The sequence below is a fragment of the Haliaeetus albicilla genome, chromosome 14 (assembly GCF_947461875.1).
Source record: "Haliaeetus albicilla chromosome 14, bHalAlb1.1, whole genome shotgun sequence".
In the NCBI taxonomy this organism is placed as follows: Eukaryota; Metazoa; Chordata; class Aves; order Accipitriformes; family Accipitridae; genus Haliaeetus; species Haliaeetus albicilla.
Window position 1 is genome coordinate 29,766,435 of NC_091496.1, and position 15,521 is coordinate 29,781,955.

At 39.6% G+C, this 15,521-nt stretch overlaps 1 protein-coding gene across 2 annotated transcripts in view; it reads right to left on the reverse strand.

Annotated features, from left to right (window-relative positions):
* Positions 1-12,929: 12,929 nt before the first annotated feature.
* Positions 12,930-15,521, reverse strand: part of ZNF277 (zinc finger protein 277) — a 56,101-nt gene continuing 53,509 nt past the window's right edge. For both annotated transcript variants that reach the window (XM_069802127.1, XM_069802128.1), the window contains 3 exons: positions 15,122-15,164; positions 14,317-14,491; positions 12,930-13,278 (listed from right to left, as the gene is read on the reverse strand). In XM_069802127.1, the coding sequence (XP_069658228.1) occupies positions 13,086-13,278; positions 14,317-14,491; positions 15,122-15,164 (411 nt within the window). In that variant the 3' untranslated portion in view covers positions 12,930-13,085. The remainder of the gene's footprint in view (positions 13,279-14,316; positions 14,492-15,121; positions 15,165-15,521) is intronic.

Here is a 15,521-nt window from a genome sequence, read left to right on the forward strand (position 1 = left end):
CTGAAGAAACCACCGAGGCAGGGGGTAGTTCAGATTCCACGTCTTCCCTTTCAGATGTTGGCCGATCACTGAAAACCAGTGAATGTGCACAGTGATTAAGGTTCTGAAATTAATCGCCTGGAGGCCAGGAGATGCCTCCGGACCAACTGTCAGACGGTACAAACTTTCAGCTCCTGAATGCAATTGAACTCCCTTTGAGCAAACGAGCAAAAGGTACAATCAATAATGCACAGAAAATAATGAATAAAAGATCCTCAGGTGTGTCAGTGATTCAGAATCACTTGAGCTCTTCTTTAATATTACTGGACTGAACTGCTTGAGGAATTATTTGAGTTCAGTGACCCAGATTGGTATCTCTAGGAACGTTTACTTCATTTTAAAAAAAAAAAAAAAAGGCCATGCAGCAGGAATGATAAGATGAAGCACCGCACAGCTGAGCACAGGGGCTTTCAGCCCCACAGCCCTTTCCGTCCTTTCAGGTCAGCCATCTACCTATTGTAGTCCATACAAAACTTCTACGTGACAGAACATATCTTTTCATAAAGCCTGCTAACTCCCACTTACCAGAAAGTGGGACACACTTAGTCCCATCCTTTCTTCTGAACTCCTAAATCTGTGGTTTCCAACCAGGTGCTCCAGGGGCTGCTTCCAAAGTGACCAAGAAAAGCAAATTCGTATCCTGCGTGTGTGACTCTGCATGCGCCACCAGCTTCTGAGGGGTCTGTGCCTCCTGAAAAAATAGGGTCGAATATTCCTGCTCTGTGCTATTCCTGTGTAATCCCGGGAAGTTGCCACACTTCAGTTTTTCTACTTCAGTGATGGCAGTTTTGCCTGTCTCAGGTGGAACTTTTTTTCCTCCCAAAGGACACAAACTCATTTTTATTCTCTAAAGATTAATGAAAGTGAATTTGTGAACTTAAATTATTCAATGTTTTGAGAAAGCAGGCAGCTATTTGTAGTTTGTCCACTGACTCCAGCATATTAAGTGGCTAATTTCAGACGCCTTGCACGCCAAGCAATGTTCTCTGTCAAAATATCACATCTGATTTTTTCACAGGGAGTTTGTAGCATGCTCTGTGGAAGCAGCAGTTGTTTCTACGTTTCTTCCAATGTGTTAAATGACAGTAATGGATGCAGAGCCTAAAGCGGTCAACTTTATAAAGGTAAGGCAGCTTGCAATCTGTCACCAGTGACAAAACCAGTTTCAGACAGAAACAGAAACACTGTGTAGAAAAGGACAGGAGAGACTTCTGCAGTTTGTTAATCGAATAATGGCAAACTTGTGGCAGTCGTTACCGCACGTGTGCTTTTTACTTGTGTAGCAATTACCTGCAAGGCTTGAGGAAGCTAAACAGTATTGACACGGGAGAGCTGCCTCGAGCCCCCGATTGTTGCTTATTATCACACCATAGTAGCGTAGTGCCGTAACCACGCTAGCACTAAAGCAAGTCAGGTCTGGTCGCTGCTTGGTGCCGCAATTTCTCTGTGCTGATGTACCCTTCTTCTACTCAGGACCCAGCTCTGCGCACCTGTAGGAACCGCTGGTGCCTTTACAAGTAGCTCAGACACTGTGTAGCAACTCTTACCTACCTGCCCTTGCCATGAAATACAGAGCCCTTGAGTTGGTACTTGTGTTCCCTTTCTAGTCCACAGGGGTGAGCATCCTAAAATGAAGCCCAGACCAGTCAGCATAGGAATCAGGGAGTCAGCAGAAAAGGACAAGGAAGTTTGCATTCAAAAGCCTTTTGCTCGCTAGCATGTAATTGCCTGAATGAAGGCTGCAGAAATTTCTTCTAGGTAAAATATGCAGCCCACAGTCTCCCCTGGAGGTTGTTTTCATCTCGTTTGAAATTACTGGAAGGTGTTCACTGCTTGCTTTCACGCTGTGGGCGGAATTGCCGTGTAAGAGCCTAGTTAGTACAGCTGCGCCGGAGTGGGGATCTGGTCCTGTCTCTTCCTCCGCTTGAAACGGTTTCAAGTATCTGCTGCTCAGGCAGGCCCATCTTAAACGTTTTTCAGTTTCCTGGATGTTTTGCCACAGGAGAGAAAGGCCAGTGCAAGAACATGGCTCCAAAACAAGCACAGGTCTACAGCCCCCCGCTGAGGGTGGTTAGCCTGGAGGGGCAATCCCTGCTTCAGAGAACAGCGTAAAATCCACAGACAAGCAGTCACTGGGGGGAAAAACCAGTCATGGGAACTGGCACCGTTCTACTTAACCCGATTTTTAAAGCACCCAGGCCCTTACTTGGATTTAGCCGGGAAATCAGAGATTTCACTGAAAATTATTCTGTGCACATGTCCGAACTTCCGTATCAGCAGGATACCGGCAAAGGAGATGCAGTAAGTAGTGCTCTAGTTGTGTTTTTAGCTGTCACAGTAGCTATTGCCCTCAAGGGGATGAGGGATTAAGGAAATTGGAGCCTGACAGTGAACCATCTGCCTGCAATCCCCTAAGTGACCTGCTGAGGCAGGGATAAAATTCTGTGCTCTGCTGCAAAGTGGAGAAGGGTGAATATAAACAATATGCTCTTGGAAGGAGGAGTCCAGAGGGCTTCTCACTCTTTTGGCTTTCCTTGGATGATGGGGAGGCCGTAACCTTCCACCACCACTGGAAAAGGAGAATTTTGCCCAGGGCAAGTTGCCATGAGATTAAAGGGCAGTTGGCTGCAGGACAGCTGGAGGACAGGAGAAGTGGTGTCACCCAGACACTGGAGAAGGGAGGGGAGAAAATGAAGACATGTCTTTCCCTTCTTCCCCGTCTTTGCAAGCACTTACATGGCTCTTTCTTTGTCATAAAAACAAGTGCTGCTCACTAGGAAAATACATTATAGTGTGACTTACTGCAGTTACTGGTTGCAGCAGTCAGTAACAGGAGTGAATTCATTTGGTGCCTGAATCCATAAGCTGCCTACTCCTGGCAACTCCTGTTGAAATCAGGGGGAACCAAGGACCCTTGAAACCTTACAGGAGGTTTGAGACATCAGGATTCATCAGAGGGTGGGAGGGCAAGGAAAATCTCTAGGAAGGATTCATTAGGGCAGTGTTGTTCCACCGCTGCTGTTCTGTCTATTCCTCGGTATTCAAGTGTAAACAAGTTACACCTACTTTGTAAATATGCCTTCTAATACTTTCTGTGTGCTAAGTATTCTCAATGTCTCCTATTCCTGAAAAATTAAGTTTAATTTCAGAAAATAAATTAAAAAAAATTTAGTTCATATTTTTGCAAGATTTCTGATTGTTCTGGGGAAAAAAATGCATTTCCTGGCATGCCTTTGACGTTTTTGGAAATCTTGCATCTCAAGATGTTCCACCATTACATGGTTTCTGCCTTTTTTCTAATTTCAGCTTACAGACTCTAAGCCTCCTATTTTCCATATAATGTGAGACAAAAAATAATGTAAATTAAGAATCATTAATAGAACAAATTAATAGAATGTAAGGAGCTAAAACTAAAGGGTATTTTAAGTCAATGACTGAAAATGAGATATATTGGACCACTTCTTAAACAGATGGCTGCCTTATCACCATGTGTCTAAGCTAAGACCGTTTCAGTTGCTATCTAAATTCAGAGGGGCAAGGAGTTAAACATGTTACGAAATAGAAGAGCAAGCAGTGACCACTCTAAACACCTGGAGGAAAAGACAGAATCTTTTGGATGGATATAGCCTTTTCACAGGCAGACATAAAACCTCTGAAACTAAAAGGATTAAATACTAATTGTTTCTTTGAAATTAGACAAAAATCCAGATGTCCTTTACTATTTTGTAGCCACCAGAACATTAATTCACAGCCTGCACAACAGATGACACCAGTCGTCTGTTTATATTATGCTCAAATATTGTTATGTCCAATAGATTAAGACATACTTTATCATTATTGACTTATAAAAGCCCTTTTGCAATATCCTGTAACTACTGATTTTTACATGGATCATCCCATGTACATGCAGAAAACATGTTCTTGCCTTTTACCTCATGACCAGAGACCACCGACAATATTTAAGAGGACTTACTACCTTCCCCTGCCTCTGCAAAGCTATAAGTCTGCATGGGAGATATCCTGCACATGTACTAAGCTCTATTAAATCCTTAGCTACTTGAAATAATATTTAGTCTAGCTTCCAGATGATATACTGATACCTCACTCAGTTACACAGCTTCATCTACAACTGCCATTTCTACCTGGATGACAGTTTGATGCTTTGGTTTTCTCAGCTTTATTTTTGGCCAGTGTTGCCCTGATATTTTGAGCTTAATATTTTTATTGTAATAGAAGAAGTTTGGTAGTAGTCTTGTCATCTTACTTAATTTTGTTCCTTCCAGCCATTGCTGTCACTCTGGAAGTCAGTGTAAATTCCCACTCAATGTTTCGACAGTCCCCTGACCCTCCTGTGATTTCTGCACAGCTTATTATCCAATTTTCTGTTTCATTTTAAGGCAGTACTTGGGGCATCATTTTTACAGATTCCCTTCTCTTAGTCCCAAAGCCCTTTATTTATTTTCAGGTCAGCTTTCAGCTGCTGCTAGAATCTTATTGGACTTCATCATCTCCTGGGAGAAGAACCAGAGTCTGCACTTATGCTGTGGATGACTCCTGTGAGCCTGCAAGGTAGACCTGACCGAGGAGTGGGAGGTGGCTGGGTGTAACGAGAGCGATGGTGGCAGAGGCAGAGATGAGGAATAAAACAGTGGCAACAAGAGAGGCCAGAGTCTTAGACTGTACTATTTTTAATCAGCACAAAGCCCAAAAGAAATTTAGTGGATAAACACCGTCAAACACATCAAGGAATTCTTTTTTCAGAGGGAAACAAAACTAAATAGCAGAAAATCCTTGCTTGGCAGGATGCTGACATTCATTTTAGATATTGATTGGAATCCTCTCTAACTGGTTTCAAACCAGTCATTAGGGGCAACTAGACAATTTTCAGAGCCTAGTAGGCTCTGGCACCAGAGCCTAGTAGGAAGCAGCAGGAACTCCATCTTGTTAATCTTTAAAGGTCACTGAGGACACTCCACATCAATGGGTCCATGCTGTTCCATTGCAGCACGGATCCCAGCATCCTGCCTTTCACCTGCCCCTCGCTATGCTTAGAGGGTGAGGGGTCTGAGAGCACTCTGGGACTGCCACAGGCGTCAGCAGTCATCTGGTGAAAACCTCCAAAAGATTTTTTCCAGCCCCAACGCAACAGGGGTCATACAGAGGATATCAGGGGTTCTTTTATTAAAGATTCTTTAATGGATCCCCATTGTATTCTATCCAAATAAAGAAAAAGAAATTAAGGATCTAGCATTAAGATTTTTTGTCATACTTCATGTCTACAGAAACAGTATCAGCATTACTAAGTGATCAGTCCTTTCACAGATTGCTTACCTGAAATGTAGCCTGTTTGGCTGAGTGGCTCAATGCAAGTTAGAAAACTCAGGCCTCTGGTTAAGATGAGGATACGAATGAAGGTACCACTGCAGTTAACTTTGAGAAAAGAATCTCATCCAAGTATCAGCTCTAATAGAGAAAAAAAGTCCTGTCTTACTCAGAAACTTTCCTATGCTGAAGCAAAGGCAAGGTACATACAATAACACAAGCTCAAGGGAATCCTGAGAAATCTTATCTACCTTGTATGTATATACTTTAGGAGGAAAATATTAAACTGCACCTGAAATGTTTGTAGAGAGCTAGGATTTTAAATGGAGATGGTTTATAAAGCAAAGGAACAATTAAATGAATTAAAGGATGCACAATATTTTGCAGGTTTTGTTTTAAATCTCAGCAGACTCGTGGGTTTATAGCTTTTAAGGCTAGAGGAGACTAACAGGAACATCTTCTCTAACCAGTGTGAACCATGGCTACCCTATGTTATGCAGCTATTTTTTTCTTACAGAAAATTGGTCTTCCTTAGTATGCAACTGAACACTTGGAAGATGTGTAATGTGACTGAAAGCACATGATCTTTTACATAATATTAATTCTCTACTTAAAAACCTCAGGTGATGGCAAATCAGACATATTCTGAAAATCCGATTCAGAAGGTAACCTTTCTTTTTAAAAGATGTCATTTTCGAAGTGTTTAACTTTTGTTTCCTTATGGGAATGTACCCCCAAATAAAGGTTCCTCTTCTTGAATGAGTAACTATTTTGACTGTGATCTAGTCACCTTCTAAACCTGTCTAGTGCAGATAAGCTGCATGCATACATTGGAATCCTATCTTATATGTGCCTTTTTTTTCCCTGGTAGTTATTATAATATAATCACAATCTTGCTGTTTAGGAAACTGAGACACAGGGAAGTAACAATATTTGTCAAAGGATGTATGGTAAGTCACTGTCTGTAAAAATACAGGAGGCCAGCATTGTCACACATCCATGATACTTCTTCACAAATGCTAACCTCCATCCTTGCTTATTTGCTCTTTATTTCATTTAGATTCAAACAAAAATATCAGGCAGTTTATTAAAAAAGGTCAAATATTTGTGAAGACTCACAGCAATATTTCTGTAGATGGTGTGAAGACAGATGTGCATCAGATAGTAACAAACCGACCACAATACAACTGGAAGTTTAAAGCTAAAACCACTTAAAGGTTAAAGCAGAGCTCAGCTCTGCAAAGCTGTGGCAGGCAGTTTACAGACAGACTCTCTAATGAGCAATCAGCAATTCCTGCATTATTTATTTCTATATTGTTCTGATATTTCCTGAGAGCACAGAAATAAAAAAATAAATCTCGTAATGCTCAATGGAGCTGTGGCTTGAGGTGATGCCAAAAGTCTGCCTGTAATTATTCTGAGGGATTTCACTACATCCTTATGTGATGTGATAGAAAAATGCATTGCACGACCCTCCCAGAGTTGAAATTTTGAAGCATTGGTTTATACTTTATACCAAAGAATCACATTTGGAGCTTACTAGTGTTCAGGTGCTTAGCATAATACTAGAGAGCTGCCAATGGCACTTCCCGGGCTTCTCGTGGTACTAAAGGGAAAACCAGGAGTTTCTGGAATGTCTCTTATCTAAGTAATGATACCAGCGCGGATACCTGCGAAAGAAAAACTGCAGGAGTGTTAAGAGTCTGACAGCGCGTGGGCACGCTGGAGCAGTAAGTGCAGACAAAGAGCAGTATGTTTTTCCTACCTGTGATGCGATAAGGCTCCTCATACTCCTTGTACTTTCTTTGCTATATAGTCAGATATACCATTTGTATAAACAACCACCAGCCTGTAGATTTTAAAATAATAATTAATAATGACTAATATCTGCCTTAGGTTTCTCACCTAGCAGCAGCCCCTCTAGTTTGAATTCACACCTAAGTCCTTGTGGTGTTCTGGTTTCCTGGTTTATGCTAGTACTGAAAGGTACGAGCTGCCAGAGGAAGGGACACATTTTGCTGGGGTCTTTTCAGTCCTAGTTTTGTGCAGAGCTACAAACTCTTTCCTTTGCAAAGGTACCCTGAGGGGATACGTGCCATTTTAAGTGCTATCTAATGCTTTCTCCTGTGATGAGTTGGTACAAAGACTCTTATAATTTATGTCAAGAGCCAGGTTAAATTAATCACCATAAACCATAGCTCTTTTTTTTGGATGTCATTACAATGTCATTATTTTGCATTGTAACAGTGCCTGCTGGTCTCAACATGCTTAAGCCATGCATGCTAAATGCTGGAAATAAAATTTTGAAAAAGAAAAAAGAGAGTTCTTGATCCAAAATGTTTATAAGCCAAAAAAATGTTCAGATATGAATGAAAAACCTGGGATGTGGTTAAAAAGGCAGGAGTGGGATAGTCAAGTTTTAGCCATATTCCTCAGTGAGGTCTACAGACTTCTGTTACCATCTTTTTCATCAGTCTCAGGAGGGACTTCCAAGACAAAAATACAGACACAATAATAGTTCACAGGCAGGAAGAACAAAGACATCACAACCTACCTGCAGAACTTGTCCAGTTTCTCGACTACTCCTGTTTAACATACACCTACTCAATAGCAGGTTGTAACTGAGATTCCCTGAGTCACTGAAGCACATCTAAGAAAGTTTTGTGGGGTACTTTTGCTACGTTTTAGTGGTTTCTACACTTAGATTATAATTTATATGATTATATATGATGATATATGATCAATAAATGATTATAATTTAACCTGTGACCCTATGTGCCAAAATGTAACTGCCGTCCTAGCCCCAAAGCTCTTGTAAGAACAGAACAGCAGAGACTAAATGACTAGTTTTAGATATTTCCACTGTAGCTACTGAAGCTAGTTCTTTCCAGAAGGCAAATCATCTGATCCATGTAGATATCTACCTTCAGATTAAATGAATTCCACAATAGTAGGGTAGAATTCAGCTCTAAATTAATATAACTAAATTTAGGAGTCCAGAGGTAGGGGAACAGACGTGACATAGGTGCCTAGGTTTCCATTATAGTTAATGCAGCCTAAAAGAGGTATTTACCTACCAGCCAAAAGGTGCTGGATTTAGCTGCTTTGACTTAGGTATGCCTCAATGCCTTCTGAGATGCTCCATGGTATCTGAAATGCTCATATGCAATTGACAAAACTGGCACAAGACCTCTGATAGATCAGCATCCTTCAGGGGAAGCAGCTGGAGACCACCATATTCTCAAGCATCTCAGACAACACTAGATGTCTATGGGCAAGAAACTGAATAAAGTTTTAGGTGTTTACTTTAGGGTGAGCTGAATGACTCTAGGATCCATAGACTACATTTATTGATTATAATGGAAACTTAGACATTTGGCTCATATGTAAATCTACACATAGGCAGCTTCTCAGTCTCGGGATGGTAAACCAGATGGAGAGAACTGTGTTCCAAGGAACATTTGTGGAAGGAAAATACTTTTATTTCTATCTAAATTTATGCAAAGACAACTGATGTATTTTTAGTTGTAAATATCCTAAATTCCCCTGCTCTTCCTAAGGAAAGAGTGAATTTATCGGGGATGTAAAATACCAAATGTGAGTTCAACTAAGGGGTTATGTGGTAATTTCTAAAATAGTTACCTTATCTGTATCTTCATGAGCAAGAGTCTAGGAAAAGCTGTAAAATCAAATCAAGAAGCAACTAAAAATTTCACTGGTGGAAGAAGTCTAATTAAGCATGGCTTAGTAGCAGAAAACTTCCAATAGAAAAAAAACCCTAACCACTGGGGAGAACAGCACATTCAGTGCTCATGGAGAAAAGGAATGAATTTTGCGTAACTAGGTTCTTCATACAACCACTGTTGCCTGTAGTATTTCTACAGCAGCTGATTCTAATGACTATTACATGGAAGCAGTAATTAATTGTAGGGTTACAAATTACCTGTTCCATGTGACAGTTGTTGTCTAATGAAGTTTGATGTACCTGGCAGAGATAGATGAGGGCACAATTTGCCCCTAGACACTTCAGTTGTTCCATTGTAACTAAGGCCCAGAAAGCATCATGACTTAACAAAAACTCTTGGGGAAAACAAAGTATTTTTCATGTTGCCTCTGTGAAATACAGCCTTACTCCAGGGATCTTTGATTCTCTTTTGCCTCTCTATATGTATAAGTAAAATGCAAATAATGCAAGATCATGTAATACAGCACCAAGTCATAAGCAAAGCTGTGAAATTTGCTGCTGTTCAATGGCAGTTGATAGTAGATGTTGCCAAGGCCTAGTCCAATGTCCACTATGGACTTGAATCTGAGCATGGAGACCGGTAACCCTGGAAGAAAGTGACTCTACTTCTGTTCACAGTTCAGTTTCTTGTGTCAGATTTAGGTCAACCACTCTGTAAAATGGGAGAGAGAGAGAGAGAGATATTGTACCAAACAGCTCGCTCACTAGTAGAGATCTAACTGGAATTGAGAAGCAGCAATGGCACTGAGAGATGACCATAGAAGAGAGAGTTTTCAGAGACTTACTTTGGTGTTTCACACATCGGTTACCATTTAGCCAGCCGAGAGCATCCACTGACAGCTCTCTCACAGCATGCCAGACAAATCAGACAAATGTAATACAGAAACTGAAAACAGTAAGCGTCTTAAATGAAAATCAACGACCATTAACTCATTAAGTCAGATTAAGTCTGCACAGAATTGTCAGAATAAATTGCGTGTGGAGGAGTATCAAAGACATAATTAAGGTATTTATAAAAAGAGCAGGAAGAATTATGGGTCATCAGGACACAAGCCTTTTTCCTCCTTTTACCCCGGTCCTTCAAAACAAGGGGACAGCTTTAGGTAAAGCAAAGTGAGTATGTATAAGGAGTCAAGATCTAGGATAAGAGGAAATATTATGGTAAGAAATGTGCATTGGACTTAAATTAGCGTAGCTTTTTCATACCAATTAGCACCACTCATTCTCCTGATCTGACTCTCTCAAGAGCATGTGCCAACCCCAACTCTGTCCATTCTATGACTTATGGCAACACTATTTTTGTTGTAATGCTTCCAAAAATGCTCTTTTGTTAGAAGAACATATTTGCTCATTTAATAGCTGAGCCTATACACTGTATGCAGTCATAATTGTCCCCCTACTTGTGACAAAAAGATAACTTCAGTTTTAAAACAGACACTGGTGTTGGGTTTGCTTTAGGTAAAGGACAAGAATACTTCTGGAAAATTGTGGCCATTATAAGAACAAATACAGTATGCTCCAGCAAAATATCAATTAGAAGCATCATTGTGCTAAATGAAGATGCTCAATTTTTACTCTAGAAACTATAAGCAACTGTCTCTGTGAACCTATGGAGACTTTAAACCTACTTTGTTGCCTTGTGTTCGTATTTGAAGTAACAAGGTCAACCCTAATCGGACTGCTCATGTTCCTTGTATTTTCAATGAACAGTTATATGCTGCTGATAAATTTTTCCTAAGTACCTTTCTCTCTTTATTCAAAAAAGACAAGCAATCCATGTTATTTATACAATTTCTCTTAAGATCTTAATTCTACACTGATCAATTGCTATTCCAAATTTCTGTTAGAACCAGGAACAGCAGTCATTCCATATTGCTGATATTAAGACTCGTGTTTTCATTTTGTAGGGATTTGAGTGACTCAGCATCACATTCCTCATGATTAGGAAACATTTTGTAATTTCACTTTACGATATATCAATAAAATTTTATCTTTCCCTTAATGTGCCCTTCTGAGATGGGCTTCTCATAAAACACATTTGTGTGCTGCTGATTTAGCCATAGTTCTCTTGCTGATTTTTTCCACTGCTCAACACACTTATCATTAATGTAAACGCCATCAACTCTTACTCCCACCTCAGCTAAGAATCTGACTGAAAAGCAAAGACTGGAATCAATTTCTACTTTAGGAAGAAAATAACTGCTTAGGAAGAAAATTACTTAAGAGAAAAAAATCCCAAAACAGCAACAGCCGTTGCTGTATGAGATTAAGAAATTTACAAATCCAGGAAGTACAGACTATAGCTTATTTAAGACGGTCAGACATTCTAGTTCAAAAATATTGGGGTTGTTCTTCCTAGATTTTTGTACCAGTTTAATCAAAGCCAATGCAGAAATATGACTACACCTGCCCCCTTCTTTTGTCTGTATTCTCAGCACCTACTGAACCACTTCTATCCCATTTCCTCTTGACAGAGTCAGATATTGCTTCTGTCTCTGTTTCATTGCGCAGTTAAGTGGCTGATCTGTCTTCCTCAGTACATTTTCAGCATCCTGTTGTTCTAACTTATCTCCAGAACACCTGGGCCCAAGAGAAAATAAGAAAGGAGAAGCAAAGAGAGGTGCTACTGGGTGATGGGTAATGCCAGGAGAAAGCAAGTTCAATGCAAATTAAAAGAAACTGATGCAAATGTATTGCAGGATGAATTAGGCTGGATATGGAAGCATAGCAGAACACGGGTAAAGATTTGAACTTTGGCCCCTGCTCCCAGGCACTGCTATATAATTCTCAATCACTGTATAATGACAAACAACAGCTCTTACTGACAGCAGTCTATTTCAGGTAAAGAGGGCTGTGCAAAGGCAAAGCTATGGCTTTGAATCTTCCCAGGCAGGGAAGGGCACTGAGCTGAGACTCCCATACTTTGAACAAGTGCTCGAACACCGACCTAAAGAAGAAAAAAGAACGTGCTGCCAGTTTTGAAAGCAGTTATATGTATTATGGAAAGCCAAACCTGAACTCTGGAGCGACTTAAGATTTCAGAGGAGAAAGAGAGGATCATCCTAGCAGGACCTATGCTCTGAGCTGCTTTGCCCTATCAAGACTGAGGTGCTTTCTGGATATGCTGAAAATCTTTCATTACTTGGGGGACTTTAAAGTTCAATATTAAAGGAAATATGGTAATTTTAATGGACAGTTGAGTTGAGATTTTGAGGATATAATTTGGATTTATGTGTCTGCAATCCCCTCAGTAATTTCTTTTGCATCTCAGTTCATGACCATACAAGAAGTCTACTCTAAATTCTTTGGATCTTTGATGCAACCAAGATTGCAATTGTTCCTATGCTCTTTTAGGCTTTGGATTGGCAGCTTTCCATGCAGTCAGATATCCATGGGCTTTACCAGTGTTTCTGAGCCAGTTTTCAGAACAGACACCATATATCTTAATATATTGATGATGAATAATAAGAGATATACAGATCTGTTTTTGCTTTCAAGAAGGTCTAAGGTTAAAAATAGCAAAATTTGCTTTACATAACAGACCAAGAATTAAATTCAGGCTCTTTTCTGTATGCTAACAGCAGCAACACATAGAAGATTCACTCATTGGCTCATATATCAAGACACACTGTCTCAATTGTTTGTGCCTTTCACAAGATAGCCTTAAAATAGAACTCCGATTCTGATGTATTCAGAATAAAAATTAAAAAAAAGATGAAAAATCCTATTTGTAAATAATACTAGAAGTATTCGGAGAGCCAAGCAGAAAATCCAGCATTTAATTTTAAAATAAAGCTAGAATTTAAAGGAAGATAAACCAAAAAAGTTTACACTTAAATTTTATTTAGCATTCCCATTCATGTAATATTTGCCCAGTGAAAACATTTATGAGTTAAACTGTATTCCAATATTAGTGAAAGAATGTATTTTTTTTTGTCTTGCAGAAGGAACACGCAAAGGTCAGCAACTGTAATCAAGGTCAGAATTTCTCCTGACTCTTGTTCTCTTCATACAGGAGGTCATTTAAAACACTGCTCTGTTTGAGAGCTTTGAGATTGCATATATCTTCACTTACAACAGGGATATCTTCATTCTGATCCCCGGTTATCAGATCTTCACTGTCTGACAGCGTACACAGGAGTGTATCATTTTCATACGTAGGAAAATAATACCTGAAAGCAACAAGGCATAATTACTAGAGTGTCACATATTTTGTTTGAAAGAGGCAGAGCATATTTTATGACATTAGATTTTAAAAAAGGAAAAATGAGAAAGTCTGGAATGAGTAAACAGCACACCCAAAAAATCAACTAGCATGTAGATCTTAGAAGAGTCATACAGAAGAGTTGGCAACAGACAAGTACTTCCCCCTATTTCTTCACCTGTATGTTGTCATAACTGAGGCCACAGATCCAGATTTGTCCCACAACAAATGCTGACTGAGGTGTTTGAGTCAGAACACTCCCTGTGCTCTACCACCTATGGCATCATCCCCCAGACCTATTCAGCCTACTTAAAATCTGAATCAGTGTTATGGTGTGCTCTCTCTCTATTTGCTATGGAGAAAACTAAGGGTAAACAACCAACTTATTTTGATGCCTAAAGTTAGGTAGACATTATGCATATATCTATATTAGACATGCAAAAGAAGGGGTTTGGTTTGGTTCCAGAACTGTATGCCCAGAGCGTATCTTTACTAGCAATGAAATATGTGCGAGATGCCCATCCCAGGCATGATCTGCATCTGTGTAGAGAGCTAACAGCTGGAAAAATCTCATGCCTACAAGTGGGGCATTTGAGATGTCACTTCGGTGCATAGATTCAATCTTGGTTCCACCAGGAGGGAAAGTGCTCTGAGTGCACTATCTATGCTTTTCATCATTCACTGCACAACTGCAAATACAGGCAAAACACGATTTTGCAACAATAAACTTCTCTAGCATACTGAGTTGACAGTGCAGACACAATTTATGGGAATAGTGCATCCTGGATGCAACTAGAAGAGCAGTACCACATTTTCATTTTAGCTTCAGACAGTACAAGGATTTATAATTCTGAGTAGTTTTGAGACCACTTATTATTTTATCTGGGCCAGTAGAGGTGGGGAGCTCAGGGCACTGTTGCACTGGCAAAAACCAGAGGTTTCAACTTCTGTTTTACAGACATTATCAAGTAACAGTATAAATGCTGGAAGAAACATGTGCCCTTACTGTGGCTGATCCCATGTAGACCTGGCTGGCAGGAATGTAATGTGTTTCATCTCTTCCATATGACTTATCAATTCTCCTTTAGACTGAAATTTCTCCTGGCAGTTGTAACAACGACAATGATGGACTTCTCTTCTGATGAAGTTCACTAGCTTTACTTGCTGATAAAAGTTCAAACCTGGGAGAGATGGCAGCGAACAAGCACTTGAGGAACACAAGACTTAATTTACAAATGCTTTCTTGGATTAAGCATAAAGATTGGTAAGGGTTTACTGAAGACCAGCACTGCCTGAATGCTGTAACTTAGCAAATTAACTGAACAAATGCTTTTTCCCAGCTGCAGGGGAACTAGCCCTTCTTTTAATGTAAAAATTGCAAATACCTTGCTTCCTTTCAGTCTATAGCAGAAAGGAAACGTTGGCCAAACACAGCTTAGAGCACGGTCTTCTAATTTGCAAGCAAGTCTTAACAACAACAACAACAACAATAATAATATAAATTATTATTATTATTATTATGGTCCAGCAGCCAGACCTGGGACTCATAGAGTGGGTATTTGTAGAAGCTACTCTGTAAAAGAATCCAATGGTTTTAAAGAAAATATCATACATCCTCGGCACTAACAACAGTTCCAGAAAAATAAAGTGTTCTTGGTGTTCTTCTATAAGTTGGCAGAACAGTTTCCATAATGGAAAAGTTAAATATCTGAACAAAAATCAAATTGATACAGTTGTTTTCCACTATTCTTATGATGTCGTTTTCTCCACACTAGTGGCAAATGCTGACAATTAGAGCGTCTCTTACTCACCATGCTCTGACTTTATTTTAGGAAAGTCAAATCCATGTGATTCCTGGAGGAAAAAAAAAAGGAAAGAATAAAATCTCTCATTTCCACTACTTCTACTATTCCAAGTTAAAACAGCTCAGCTTTTCATAGACTGACAAAGACATGCAGGTAGACATGCAGACACTAATACATGAAACAAACTCTCAAAAGTTTTGTTTCATCAGAAACTTTCATATTCTCTTAAACTGCAACACTCCTGCTACGTAGTCTATTAAAACTGAAACACAGATGCTAACCATCAAATGTATTAAATTATCAAGTCACTATAATATTCAAGATGCTATATAAAGAGCTGTGTATCGTCTGTTCCAGTCTTCACATTCAGAAGTAATAGCTAGTCATACTCTCCATGTAAAACTTG